Source organism: Octopus sinensis, linkage group LG5 (assembly GCF_006345805.1).
Source record: "Octopus sinensis linkage group LG5, ASM634580v1, whole genome shotgun sequence".
Taxonomy (NCBI): Eukaryota; Metazoa; Mollusca; class Cephalopoda; order Octopoda; family Octopodidae; genus Octopus; species Octopus sinensis.
The window spans coordinates 21602148-21617881 of record NC_043001.1 but is presented as its reverse complement, the minus strand read 5'-3'; the positions used below and the strand labels follow the sequence as shown (position 1 = coordinate 21617881).

Below are 15734 nucleotides of genomic sequence, written 5' to 3'. Positions count from 1 at the left end.
AATGCACTATAATACAAACAATGGGCTATATACTTGTTGTAATTTACAATACACAATGCTTCAAGTGAACTACAATACTCTCCTATTAGGTAGCTTGCTTACCAACAACATGTTTCCGGGTTCAGTCACACTGCGTGGCACCTTGGGCAAGTGTCTTCAACTATAGCCTCGGGCCGACCAAAGCCTTGGAAGTGGATTTGGTAGACGGAAACTGAAAGAAGCCCGTCGTATATATGTATATATATGTATGTGTGTGTGTATGTTTGTGTGTCTGTGTTTGTCCCTCTAGCATTGCTTGACAACCGATGCTGGTGTGTTTATATCCCCGTCACTTAGCGGTTCAGCATATGAGACCGATAGAATAAGTCCTGGGCTTACAAAGAATAAGTCCTGGGGTCGATTTGCTCGACTAAAGGCGGTACTCCAGCATGGCCACAGTCAAATGACTGAAACAAGTAAAAGAGACGCTGGTGGGACTTGAACTCAGAAAGATGAGATACAAATATCACAAGGTATTTTCCTGTTATGATGTCAGTTCTGCCAGTTGTTGCGCTCGACTAGTCTAAGATATTGATTTATTACATAGTTACTCGGCAAAAAATTTAGGGAAAATACACAGAGGATTAAATCAATCCCAACACATGACTGGTACATTATTTTACTGATTCCGGATGGAAGAAACTCAAAGTTGACTATGGTCGGATTTGAACTGGGAACAATCTCACCAATGCTTATAATCTTTTATCTCTTATTTGTTTCAGTTATTAGACTTCGGCCATGCTGGAGCACTGCCTTGAAAAATTTTAAGTCGAATGAATCGACACCAGTACATCTTTTTAAAGCCTGGATCTTATTCTGTCGGTGTCTTTTGTCACACACACACACACACACACACACACACACACACACACACGGTGGGCTTCTTTAAGTTTCCGTATACTAAATCTATTCACGAGGCTTTGGTCGGTCCGAGGCCTATAGTAGAAGACACCTGCCCATAGTGCAACACAGTGGACTGAACCCGGAACCATGTGGTTGGGAAGCAAGCTTTTTACCAAACACCCACGCCGTCTGTATGGTAAGAAGTGGGCGTAAAAAAATCAATCGGGTGGCGCCCTATTGATTTTTTTTTACGTAAGCATTAGAACTCGAGTGCAGAATGAGTACGACCGATTAGATCGACCTCAGTAATCAGCAGGTAGTTTATTTGTCAACACTGAAAGTAAGAAACGCAAAGTCGACTTTAGCAAAAATGAAATAATTATATGATCTCCCAAGTCAATATCACAGATTCGATATTGTTAATTATGTATCATGTATATTTTATGAAAAATATTCCGAACTGGAAATGTTTGATTTCGTTAATTACCATCACATTTGCCTTCCGTTCTTTCAGGATCGATAAGCACCAGTCACGGGCAGGACAGCTGATTGGTAGAACTGTTAGAATTATGGAGAAGAAGGATGGCGGTTTCAAGTTCCGTTAACTCTAGAAACGACAATATTTATTTGGTAGACAATTAATAATCTTTTCTACTATAGGTACAAGGCCTGAAATTTTGGGCAAAGGTGATTCCAGTGCTCAACTGGTACTTGTTTTATCGGCCCCGAAAGGATGAAAAGCAAAGTCGACCTCGGTGGAATTTGAACTCAGAACATAAAAGGTGGATGAAATGCCGCTAAGCATTTTGTCTTGTGTGTAAACAATTGTGCCAGCTCGCCGCAAACAACAACAACAACAACAACACTAATCCTTTCTACTATAGGCACAAGGCCTGAGATTTTGGGGGAGGGGACTAGTCGATTAGATCTACCCCAGTACGGAATTGGTACTTAATTTATCGACCCCAAAAGGATGAAAGGCAAAGTCAACCTCGGCGGAATTTGAACTCAGAACATAAAGACTGAAGAAATGGTGCAAAGCATTTCGTCCAGCGTGCTAACGATTCTGCTAGCTTGTCGCCTTTCACAACAACTACAATAACAATAATAATAATGGTAATAAATGCCCTGATACAGTACCAGGCATTGGCTCTCAGAGCTTTTGATCTTAACTGATTAGATGTTTTATGGGATCTATTCCATCTCAATCACAGATTTTTTAATTAATTTTTTTCCAACTAAACAGTTTCAAACTTCGAAATCAGGTAGAATTTCACATGTAGAACATGGTTTACTCTGAACGTTTTTGACAAAATTTCGTAGTTTAGAAGTTATTTCCTGTTAAAGTTGTCGTATTTGGGTAATTTCAACCAATCAGCGACGTGTATTCAGTTGAAGAAAGCTACTGCTGTTTGCGATAGTAATCGAAGAGGAACGACTTCCGGGTCATCTCTATTAAATGTCACCACGCTGTTCTATTTGTATGGCGAGCGAATCACCTTTGTCCTTTTTTCCTTTCTAGTCAGCACTGTGCATTCCTTACTCTTTCCCTCCCTTCTACACTATCAACTAGCAACCAGCGAGCGAATTTATCACTGCCACTATAACTACTGTATTTTCTGGTGTATAAGCCGCTATTTGTTTCGTTTTACCTTCATGTTTTGATAATGTTATTTTTTTAATCTAATAAAGACTTTTATATTAACGAAATGTTTGTTGTTGATTAAGTTGGGTTGGCAACTAAGTTCACGCCTTTTAAATTAAATTTTGGAATTTATTTTTTTCGAGAATTTAATTTTTGAATCATTTTGGAATCTATTTTTTTTTCTAGTTAATTTTAGTTAATTTTTGTTTATTTTCAGATCATTACAATGGAATGTCAAGTTAAGAAAAACGAGCATTTTCGACATCTCCTTCTTTTTGCTTTTAATCAAGGTTCTAAGGCGGCAAAAGCTGCTCGCGACATTTGTGCTGTGTATGGAGAGGGTGCCATAGCTGAAAGATTGGTATGCCTAGTTCAAAAATAGAAATTTTGACCTCAAAGACGCACCTCGTTCTGGCCGTCCAGTTGAGTTCGTTCAAGAGCGATTAAACCAACTTTTGTTCAGAGGGATTCTTTGGGGTTTGAATAATTAACCTCTGGAAACATGAGTGTTTCGTTCAACATCCTTAAACAACCTAAAATTTTCTATTTCTTTACTACCACAAGGAGCTAAACACAGAGGGGACAAACAAGGACAGACAAACGGATTAAGTCGATTACATCGACCCCAGTGCGTAACTGGTACTTAATTTATCGACTCCGAAAGGATGAAAGGCAAAGTCGACGTCGGCGGAATTTGAACGCAGAACGTAGCGGCAGACGAAATACCGGTAAGCATTTCGCCCGCCGTGCTAACGTGTCTGCCAGCTCGCCGCCTTAATAATAATAATAATAATAATAATAATGATAATAATGATGATGATGATGATAATAATAATAAAAGATTAGTAAATATATAAGACCTGCTAATAGAAATTGAAAAAATGTGGCATCTCAAGGCGACTACAGTACCAGTGATTGTAGGATCTCTAGGAATCATAAAAAAAGGTACTGAAACTTATTTGAAAATGATTCCAGGCTTACCATCCCTACAGGAAGTGCAAAAATCGTATTAACTGGAACGCCTCATGTACTGAGAAGAGCACTATCGCTGTGAAAATAACATCCATCCATGAATTTATTTACTTATTAATTTTTAAATACATATTTTATCTGTGTGGAAGTGTTATCATGTACATTGTTTTGTCTTGGTATAAAAGATGGGCTACAGCAAATATTCTGCTCAATACCACAGATTTGCTTGTCAGTTGTTTGACCTTAACCAGTTGAGCATGTCCCTTAGTGGCTGACGATATGTGCATCTCTGATCACGAGCAGAAGTAGTGGGGGAGCATCATAGCCATGTGTTGAGAGGGATTCTTTGGGGTTTGAATAATTCACCTCTGGAAACATGGGTGGTTCTTTCAACATCCTTAAACAACCCTTATTCAGAGACCTTTTGAGCGGGATGGGCTACTCAACCTGAAGAAAATTCTAACTGGGCCCCACCTGCAAGGTCATGTGCTGTTTATCTTGATATGAGATCACCATGTCGCGCACATATGGTTGTGATGCATGTGCCTGGTGTACCTTTATCAGACGGGTAGTCATGATGGGTATATTGGGCTTCGTATATTTTACCCCAGTGTCACTTTGATGGCATGCACTGGTCTCTCACTCAATAATAATAATAATAATAATAATAATAATAATAATGATAATAATAATAACAACAGTAATAACAATAATAATAATAAGACTTTATGTTGACTGAATACTTGAACAACGATATAAAAAAACAAACAAACTAAACGATGAAAACATTTGGTAAAACAAGCAGAAATATCAAGCAGGCAAGTATAATTGGTTAGAATAAAGAATTCAGTGAATATCAGGAAATATATTAGTGTTGCCAGTCATTATTTTTCACCATATTCAAAGTCAATGATTCGGATGTTGTGCTTTTTCTCAAATTCACAAATTAATTTATATCTGTCGTTCCACCGAAGTAAGGAGCACGCCTATGCAAGACAGTCAATAACGAAGCATGATCAGGGGACTTCAGTTCACTGTTGTGTTTGCCATTCAAGCTTACTGTCATTTGGTTGGATTCATCATTGTAGTTGTTGTTGCTGCTGTTGGAAGAAGCACTGCTGAGGGTGTCGTAGTTCTGCAACGGTAAACCTCGATGGGAGATTCCAAAGCCAGCGAGATTGTAAAGGCCGATTGATGTATGCATCGAACTTAGCATATTGTTGTAGAAGTTTGTACCTCTCTGAAACGAAAAATAGAAGCAATATACAGTATATTTGTATAATGGAGTTCTATAAATTAAATTAAATTAAATATACCAGTCCCACTGCGTGGCATCTTGGGCAAGTGTCTTCTGCTCTAGCCCCGGGCCGACCAATGCCTTGTGAGTGGATTTGGTAGACGGAAACTGAAAGAAGCCCGTCATATATATATATATACAGTATATTTGTATAAAGGAGTTCTATAAATTAAATTAAATTAAATTAAATATACCAGTCCCACTGCGTGGCATCTTGGGCAAGTGTCTTCTGCTATAGCCCCGGGCCGACCAATACCTTGTGAGTGGATTTGGTAGACGGAAACTGAAAGAAGCCCGTCATATATATATATACAGTATATTTGTATAATGGAGTTCTATAAATTAAATTAAATTAAATATACCAGTCCCACTGCGTGGCATCTTGGGCAAGTGTCTTCTGCTATAGCCCCGGGCCGACCAATGCCTTGTGAGTGGATTTGGTAGACGGAAACTGAAAGAAGCCCGTCGCATATATGTATATATATATATATGTGTGTGTGTATATGTTTGTGTGTCTGTGTTTGTCTTCCTAGCATTACTTGACAACCGATGCTGGTGTGTTTACGTCCCCGTCACTTAGCGGTTCGGCATAAGAGACCGATAGAATAAGTACTGGGCTTACAAATAATAAGTCCCGGGGTCGATTTGCTCGACTAAAGGCGGTGCTTCAGCATGGCCGCAGTCAAATGACTGAAACAAGTAAAAGAGTAAAAGAGTATGTAAACAAGCGTCTAACGTCTAACGCATACGCAAACGCACACACAAAAGTACATATGTACATGTGTCATCACGCATGCATGCATGTATGTATGTATGTATGTATGTATGTATGTATGTATGTATGTATGTATGTATGTATGTATGTATGTATGTATGTATGTATGTATGTATGTATGTATGTATGTATGTATGTAGAAAAGTTAGTGCTACAAGGTTTTGGCCATATTTTTTTTTAACTGGAAGTCTGTACACACACATTTTCTTTCTCTGTCTGTCTGTCTATCTCTCTCTCACAAACACATATTTTCATATATATTATACAAACATACATGAGTACACGTTTATGTACAAATATCTATCTTTATCTACCTCTTTCTTTTCTTTCTCTCTGTCTCTATCTGTCTCTCTCTCTCTCTCTCTCTCTCTCTATATATATATATATATATTGGCATTTTCAAACTCCTTATATATATATATATATATATATATATATATATATATATATATACACATATATATATATACACATATGTACACACACATTCAGATATATTTGCACATAGTCTAGAGTTGACAAAATACAGAATAGCTTCAGGTTCTTCAATCTCGCACTACTTTTATAATTCGTGACAATCACTGATGGTCATTCCCAGTAAATTACAAATTAAACCTATCTCTAATGAACATAAACAGCAAAGAAAACTTCCGGAAAAGAAGGCTTTAGACAAGTTCAAAATAGAAATCGATTCAGGATGAACTCTTGCATGAATGCAAATCAACTGAAAAGAAATAGTAGTTGAAATTAATATATATATATATATATATATATATATATATATATATATATATAAAAGTAAGGTTGTGTGTCTGTCTCCTACGATTTAGATTCCTGACTACTCCCACATTTTGCGGTGCAGTTTAACCAAAACCGGGTATCTTATAGTCGTGATTCATATCGAGCCCTTCTGGGTATTAGCGCGCGCGTCTACGATGAGTCTACGATTTTAAAAATAATTTACCATCATTTTTTTCCATTTTAATACATTTTTTACTCGGTTTTATATAAGGGAAGTAACTCTCTAAAAATGTCTACGATGAGTCAACGATTTAAAAAAAAATTTACCATAATTTTTTTTCCATTTTTAATGCATTTTTTTTGCTATTTTTTGGCTATAACTCTCTAAAAATGCTTATATAGTTATTTCCCTTACAAACCCGAGCAACGCCGGGCGATACTGCTAGTATATATATAAAACAGTATTGGGAGAATAAGAAACGGAACGAAGCGAACGAATCGAATCGAACCCGACGCGAGGGCGCTGTCAAACAATAGTGTAATAAATAAAATGTATGCATACATACAAACATATATGTACGTACCTACATCTACATATATATATACATGCACATATAAATATATATACGTGAGTACAGGACACCACAACTAGACGTAGAACTCAACGGGAAACGAAAACGGAAAAACCATTTTTTTACAACAGAAAAACAGAGACGTAGAACTCAACGAGAAACGAAAACGGAAAAACCATATACAACAGAAAAACAGAGTGCAGGACATACTACACAAGGAAAAATCCCCTATCATCAGCTGTCAGTAGTTCGACTCCAGCGTGTACAATTCAAAGACCCACCATATGAAATTCCAAGTGCATATTCTTTTATTTCTTTTACTTGTTTCAGTCATTTGACTGCGGTTGTGCTAGAGCATCGCCCCACATATTTCAACTTATTACCCGGAGTCGTTACGATTTCGGTGCTTGGAAAAAGTTAACATCATTCGTCTTAAAAGAGCCAGGGTTCACGCGAAACGCAGCGGGCAGAAGTCGTACGCCTTATAAAACAGCACGGAGATAGAAGATTGGTTCAAAAACAAACACACACACATACACACACGTATATATATATATATATAACAAGTAAAAAGTTCGTTATAGGCATGTATGATAAAATCTTTATATATAAAAGTGAAGTTGTATGTCTGTCTCCTACGATTTAGATTCCTAACTACTCCCACATTTTGCGGTGCAGTTTAACCAAAACCGGGTATCTTATAGTCGTGATTCATATCAAGCCCTTCTGGGTATTAGCGCGCGTCTACGATGAGTCTACGATTTAAAAAAAAATTTACCATCATTTTTTTCCATTTTAATGAATTTTTTTCGCTATTATATAAGGGAAGTGACTCTCTAAAAATGTCTACGATGAGTCAACGATTTAAAAAAAAACTTACCATAATTTTTTTTCCATTTTTAATGCATTCTTTTGCTATTTTTTGGCTATAACTCTCTAAAAATGCTTATATAGTTATTTCCCTTACAAACCCGAGCAACGCCGGGCGATACTGCTAGTCTTATATAAGACACTACTAACAATTAGAAAAATGGAGAAGAGAAGATATTAAAAGTTCAAATTAGAATTTAATTTCCACATACGACTATTTAAAATGGTAATATAAACATAAGAAAGAACATTAATAATAATAATAATAATTATAATAATTAAAATAGTTATGTATTACCATTCTCGTCAGTGTAAAAAAATTAAAGGAAACATAAAAAAAGGTATTACCAGAAAAAAAAATTAGAAGGAAAAGCGAAGAAGCTATGTCGGAGAAGTTGACCGGATATTTGCAAATATCCGGTTAACTTCTTCTCTTCTCCATTTATATAATTATTAGTAGTGTTTTATATAAGATTTTATCTTATACATGCCTATAACAAAAACATTTTACTTCTTATATATATACATATATGTATGTATGTATGTATGTATGTATGTATATATGTATGTATGTATGTATGTATGTATGTATACATACATTTGCCATGATAGATCGCTGACCACTACATATTCTTTATATTTTTCTTTATTTTCTCTCCTTGTTTTTTTTTTCTGTGTTCCTTTCTGTGTAAGAGCGTAGGCTCGAAACGTTAAATACTTTTTTCACTTCCCGAGCGTCAAACTAATACATCTGTTTGTTGTCCACAACGCCTGTCTTCGTCTTTTTTTTTTGTGAATTCTCCCCATACACACACACACGCACACACATATACATACATACATACATACATACATACATACATACATACATACATACATACATACATAATACATACATACATACATACATGCACACAGATATACATATAATTACATACTTTCTCACATACCATGCTATACTGTTTTCTTCTGCTCTAATGCTGTGTTCGCATCCAATAAGTCCTCTTCCCCCACTTTTTCTTGGTACATACAGTCTATCTATGTCACTTTTTGGGTGGAGTGACCCATATCTAGTTAGAAACTTCCTTGTCTTTCTGTTTAAGCTGTTTAGTTCATCTACTCTTCATGCATACATATCTAAGGAGTGAAACCGCCCAGGGGTCGATAGCTTCGATCTTATTCCGTCCATTCAGTTTCAACTTTAGCATCAGTCTCAGTCTGCGCAAGTACGCCACCTTAAATTTTTCTGTCATTTCTTTCTCCACCAATTTATCCCTTTCCAAAATCCCCAAGTACTTATAGCCCGTCTCTTCTATCTGCTCATAACCTCCCCCAACGGTATCGCTAGCCCGTCCATACATTTGATTTTGCCTATCTTCAAGTCTAATACACCACACTTTCTCAGTCCGAACTCCATTCCGATATCAGCACTGAAGGTATATACTGTATCAACGAGAGAACTGACTTGGGCTTCATCTTTACCACAAAGTTTGAGGTCACCCATGAATAACAAATGTTTGACTTTTTGTTGGCGGCTTTTGAATACATACCCAGCTTTTGCTTTCCTCAGAATCAGTGTTAGTGGTATCAAGCACAGTACAAAGATCAGTGGGGACAGTACAAAGATGCCCCTCCCAATTTCTACTGCCCCGAAGCTTATTCCGTATGCTGTCAGGTCCATCCTCCAATTCGCCATACTTTTCCCAAGCAATCGTTCAACATTCGATGCAATGCCAAATAGGTTCATACACTCCATAATCAGCATCCTTGCAGGTGGGGCCCAGTTAGAAATTTCTTCAGGTTGAGTAGCCCATCCCGCTCAAAAGGTCTCTGAATAAGGGTTGTTTAAGGATGTTGAAAGAACCACCCATGTTTCCAGAGGTGAATTATTCAAACCCCAAAGAATCCCTCTCAACACATGGCTATGATGCTCCCCCACTACTTCTGCTCGTGATCAGAGATGCACATATCGTCAGCCACTAAGGGACATGCTCAACTGGTTAAGGTCAAACAACTGACAAGCAAATCTGTGGTATTGAGCAGAATATTTGCTGTAGCCCATCTTTTATACCAAGACAAAACAATGTACATGATAACACTTCCAATCAGTCAAGATCAGAAGCCATGAGAGCCACTGCCTGGTACTGCATATTATTATTATTATTATTATTATTATTATTATTTATTGTCTTTGTACAGCTTCTAACACTGGAGATTTACTACGGTGCCAGCAGTTCACTACCAGTGAAATAAGGTAGCCCCTTATTTATCGAGCACCATCCGAAATATTCGAGCGGTTCTGTTTTCTGCAAGTGCTCCACCCCTATTGCAGCCCCTATTTGTTCCATGTTCTTCTCAAGAGTTTTACTCTCTGTTCCCAGGGCTCCGACAATTATTGGTACTACTACCACCTTTTTCATCGACCACAACAGCTTAACCTCCCAAGCTAACATGTCATATCTATCGACTTTTCTTTCTTCCTTATCGCATACCATGTTATCAGCTTGGCATGCTATATCTATGCTCCAACATCGTTTGCTTTCTTTCTCAATTAACCCTTCGTCTACCAGAGAAAATGTGTGTCGCTAATTACCAACTGGTCCAATGGACCTAATTGTTTTCTTTTAACTAAATTTTATTCAAACTATATCACTATTTCTTAGTTACATTATATATGCTATCAGGTGAATGAAGAATTGCTGTCTCTCATAAATTTTTGTGAGAAAAAAAAAAATATATATATATACTTAGAGAATATATAAATTTTAAAAAATTACAAAGATACTGAATTACAGCTCTTTATGGCAGTGAATGCAGACAACATTGGAATGTTCTTGGCAAACATGGATATTATAATTCTTACATGTAGTACGAGTTTTCCTGTCTTTTTTGGGTTACACAAAGAATACCTTCCTTTTTTCTTTGGCTGAAGAATCTCAAGCGAGGTTGAAGAACATTTTCTTTTCTTGTTCGAGAAATGTTAGCGAAACTAGAAGATTGTTTGTCATGTTCTTGTTTAGCATTAACTCCAGCAAGTTCCTTTCCTAACTGAATTAGGCACTGCCTTCTTTTATCCTTGAATATTTGCAAGTGGTGCTGTTTAGCATTCACTGCACTTATATCAATCATGTTGTAGAATATAACCATAGGCTATCTTGAAGTCATTCTTTTGCAAGTGTATGTCCTTAACATTTTATCTAGGGTATCTACTTCTCCTTTTGTTTTGTTGTAACATGTAATAACTTCAGATTTCTTTTCAGCACTTTTTGAATCAATTGAAGGCTGAGAGTGCATTGTACTCATAAGTGTGGTGACTACATAATTTTTCCTGGGATAATAAGATAGGATCATAGAATCCTTTTGAAATCCAAATATTGTGCAGTTGATTTCTCTTTCTTTTCCATTTGTGAAAGCACTTGGAAGTTCTACTCCGTTCTTTCTAATTGTTCCAACTCGAGTAGTTTTCTTGCAAAGCAGCTTTCGAGCCAAGCCTAGACTTGTAAAAAATAATCATAAGTTATATTGCGACCAGTATTTTCAAGTTCTTTTACTCGGTCTTCAACAACCCTTGAACCGTGATTTGTCTCTTTCCATTTTACTGGGTCTTTCCCAGTGTAGATTTGTATTTTCCAAGCATAAGATGTTTCACTGTCACATACTGCCCAAATTTTAATTCCACATTTCTCTGGTTTTGAAGGAAAATATATCCGGAATGGGCAGCGCCCTCTGAATGAAGCTAATTGTTCATCAAGTGTCATGCATGAATTTGGGACATATCCATACTGCAAATTCTGATTCTACTTTTCAAATACTTCTCTTATGGGCTCCAATTTATCATCACTTAGCTTTTATCTTCTTGCATTTGCAGCATCAAAACGCAATACTTGTAAAATCTGTTGAAATCTTCCCCGGCTCATAATTTTGTTGAATATTGGGCAGCCATCTTCTTGACTCCATAACTGTGCGACATTTTCATGTTTAGATTTATAAACACCTATAAGAATAATCAGTCCAATAAATTTCTTTAGTTCAGAGTGATCAATTTCCTTCCATTTATCTTTGTAAACAACCTGGCCTTCAGCATTTGTCCATTTACGAATTACTTCAAGAAGATACTGGTGCATAAAGATAGTAAAACATATTTCAATGCTATCGCAAGGCCTTTTAGCAAAACGGATGGTACACATTCTTGAAATACAATATTGCAAGACGAAGTTCTTACTGCTGCTTGAGTAAGAGGATTAGAATGCCAAACTTCTTGACTGTCTTTAAAACCACATTGCTCATTCATAACTGGGTAGCTTGCAGATAATTGTTTTTGAGTTTCTTCATCATCTGATGACACAGAACCTAAACTATCCAGCACACAATCACTTTCACTATCACTATCATCTTCACAGCAATAGAAGGAATCGCTAGTACCTTCTTCCCATTCTTCATTTAATTCCAGTAACCTTTTCAATATTTGGTCTTCACTCGAGTGTTCACATCTAGGCATATTGGAAAGCACAACTGAACAATATGAAACTTGATAGCAGTCAAAAGGCAAATATTGCTCCCTCACATATTTATACTCTCCTGAAAGCTGATGCAGTATATTGTAAGAATTGCGTCATCACATAGAAATATTGCATCACCCTATAACCTAGCAGACTGAAGGTGATGGAATACCACACAAATTTACAGGAGAATTTTCATAATTTTTCCTATTTTATCTAAAATTCAGCAAATAAATTGAATACAATTTTATCTACTTTATATCTGATAAATATCTAGGAAAATAATATTTGATACTGCTTTTATTCTGTTTAGAATGACAAGAGTATTGTCTCAATTTAATTCGAGGGTCCAATGGACCCATACGGTAATTAATATATCAAGTGAAATTTTTTAGCTTTTATAAACATACGGAAAATTTTCCATTTGACAAATAAAAGATTCAAGAAAAAATAAGTCACGAGAAATCAGCAGAATTAAATAACATAAACAGTAGGAAAAAGCAACTAAAAAAAAAACTGAGATGGGTCCATTGGACCCATTGGTAGACAGAAGGTTAACACCATGTCTGGTTTCCTATTTTCTGTCTCATGGGTCGTACTGAATCATAAAATCCCATAGGATCTTTGCATTATCGTTTTCGATAATGCCTTCGGGTTTATGTTCATACCACTTTTTTGCTCTGTCAAGTCCATACTTGTTCCAAAGTGTCCAATTGACAAGCCTTGCTATATTGTCATGGCGTCTCATATTCTTTTTTTTTAGTTTCATATGAACTCGTGGTGAGCTTTGGAGCGCTACTAATTTATAGGGAGTTGACAGTCTCTTCACAACGTGAGGTAGGATTAATATTTTGAATGTGAAGGCAAGAAATATGAAAAGTATGCAAAGAGTTCACATATATAAGTAACTAATTTAAATTATTTTATGTATTTTATCTTTTGCAAAATTCTTACAATTTCTAGTTAGTGGTAATCATATATAATACCATTTCATTCTTTTTAGCAACCTTCAGCATGACGTAAGCTCTAAATTTGTTAATTGCACACACACACATGTATATATATATATACTAGCATACATACATACATACATACATACATACATACATACATACATACATACATACATACATACATACATACATACATACATACATACATACATACATACATACATACATGTATACATACACATGTATACTGACGTATGCATGTATGTGTATCCATGATTTCTGGATTATATTATGTATTTTTGCATACCATTTCTAGTAGCTGCATACGAGCCTTCTTGATGTTTAATATAGTGTAGCCTAGTTTACTAAAGAGAATCAATATGACGCTAGTCCGGCATATTCTCATCTCGGGCTGTGGATTATTGCCGTATTTGATGATTTTTTTCAATTTGTACCAGTGGCTTATACGATTCTTATATGTTGATATGTGTGTGTTTTTATGGAGAGTGTACACATGCGTGAGTGAGTACGTGTGTGTATGTTTGAGCCTGTATGCGTGTATTTATTTTAATAAATAACTTTCAGATATAACTTCACAGTAGTTCATATATAAATTCCACTTTTTTATGCAGACATTTACATACACAAACATACTTATGTTTTTATATGTAGCCTAGAAAGAGAGAGAGAGAGAGAAGGTCAAAGACACGAGCTGTGGAAGAGCGGTGCCATAAAATGATACTTATTAATTTTCTATTATTTATCAAGCTATAATGATCTTCATGGAGGCAACAGCCGTTCGTGACTGGTTCCACGTGACAACAGATTCTATCCTTTCTTAACAACATACCAAAAATTTCTCTTTTAACTATTTGTGGGCGATTCACAACAAACCCAGACGAATTCATTCTTTGAAAGTCTATCAAGTTTTAAGTATATATATATATATATACATAAATTTATATATGTATAAATTTATATATATATATATATATATTATATATATATATATATATATATATATATATATATATGTGTGTGTGTGTGTGTGTTGTGTGTGTGTGTGTGTGGTGTGTGTGTGTGTGTGTGTGTGTGTGTGTGGTGTGTGTGTGTGTGTGTGTGGTGTGTGTGTGTGTGTCTGTATATCTGTATGTGTGCATGTATGTATGCATGTGTGTGTGCAAAGTATATATATATATAAACATGCGTATATACATACCGCATACATGTAACTATATATGCGTATATACTTATGCACAGATTTTAACAAACGCACTTACACAGACACACACAGACGCACACACAGAGCATGTATGTGTGTGCATATATATATGTGTGTATATACATATATATACATACGCATACATATATATGCAAGTATATATATATATATATATATATATATATATGTATATACACACTCTCTGACATGCATCCATATATTTATGCATTAATGTATGTATGTATACGCACGCTTATACACAAGATATGATATATTTATTTATCTCTATATTTTAGATATTACTTTGTATTATCTTCAGCATTGGTTTACTTTCTTCTTTGATCAAAATGGAAACGGCTTTTGATTTGAATTTTTTTTTTCTACTAGAAAATAACGATGTGTCAATTTACATTTTTTTTAAAGAAATTTTTTTTCTTTCTTCACTGAAAAACGAAGATAACAACGTAGTGTGTATGACCGGAAGAAAGAATGGAAAAAAGAAAGAGATAAAGAAGAGGGAACTGGAATAAGATTATGGAAAGCCATATAGCCAGATAGATAAAGAAAAATGAAATTTTAGAAAATAAATGGAGGACTCAAAATGCAGACATTATGTTAAATATAATACAAACACACGCTCTAATTTACACATGCATGCATACATGCATATGATAATTGTTTTTTTTTTTAAGTATTCCTGTTTTATATCCGAACAAAGTTATATATTTTTACGCCTCTCAAAGTACATTTGTAAGCGGGTGTCACTAAGTGATAGCTCTAAATTGTGTTATATACCGAGTAATAACGCCATGTCGCTATTTTTTTTTCCGTATAAATTTATTGCGTCAGTGATTAATGATTTATTAGTTCAGTAAATTTTGAGTCGTTGACTCAATATAACTCGGTCCCTTATTAAAACTCGAATCAATAATACTTGAAATTAATTTCTCTCTCTCCCCCTCTCTCTACCTCCACCCTATCTATCTATCTATCTATCTATCTATCTATCTATCTATCTATCTATCAATCTATCTCTCGCTCTCTCTCTCTCTGTTTTTAGATATATAAAACATTGTCCAGCCCAAACTTGACCTAGTGACCTAATAATTTTCCTTTGTGACGTTTCCATAGTTTATCTGATGAAAATCACGAACCTTTATGTAGAAGAAAGAGCAGGCGGCGAACAATTGGACGTGCAATTTATTCTTTTCAAATGTCGAGCAACGAGAAGCAAAAGAATCTGTCAAGGAATTGAAGTGGTGATTAGGTTTTGTTTCGGTTGGCCTTTCGGTCCAGTAAAAGAGTG

The 15734-nt window shown here is 35.6% G+C and overlaps 1 protein-coding gene across 1 annotated transcript in view; it reads right to left on the bottom strand.

The window, feature by feature from the left end:
• Positions 1 to 4200: 4200 nt before the first annotated feature.
• LOC118763461 (paired mesoderm homeobox protein 2-like) overlaps positions 4201 to 15734 on the bottom strand; it is a 61065-nt gene continuing 49531 nt past the window's right edge. The window contains exon 5 of the mRNA XM_036503110.1: positions 4201 to 4739. Within this exon, the coding sequence (XP_036359003.1) occupies positions 4446 to 4739 (294 nt within the window). The 3' untranslated portion in view covers positions 4201 to 4445. The remainder of the gene's footprint in view (positions 4740 to 15734) is intronic.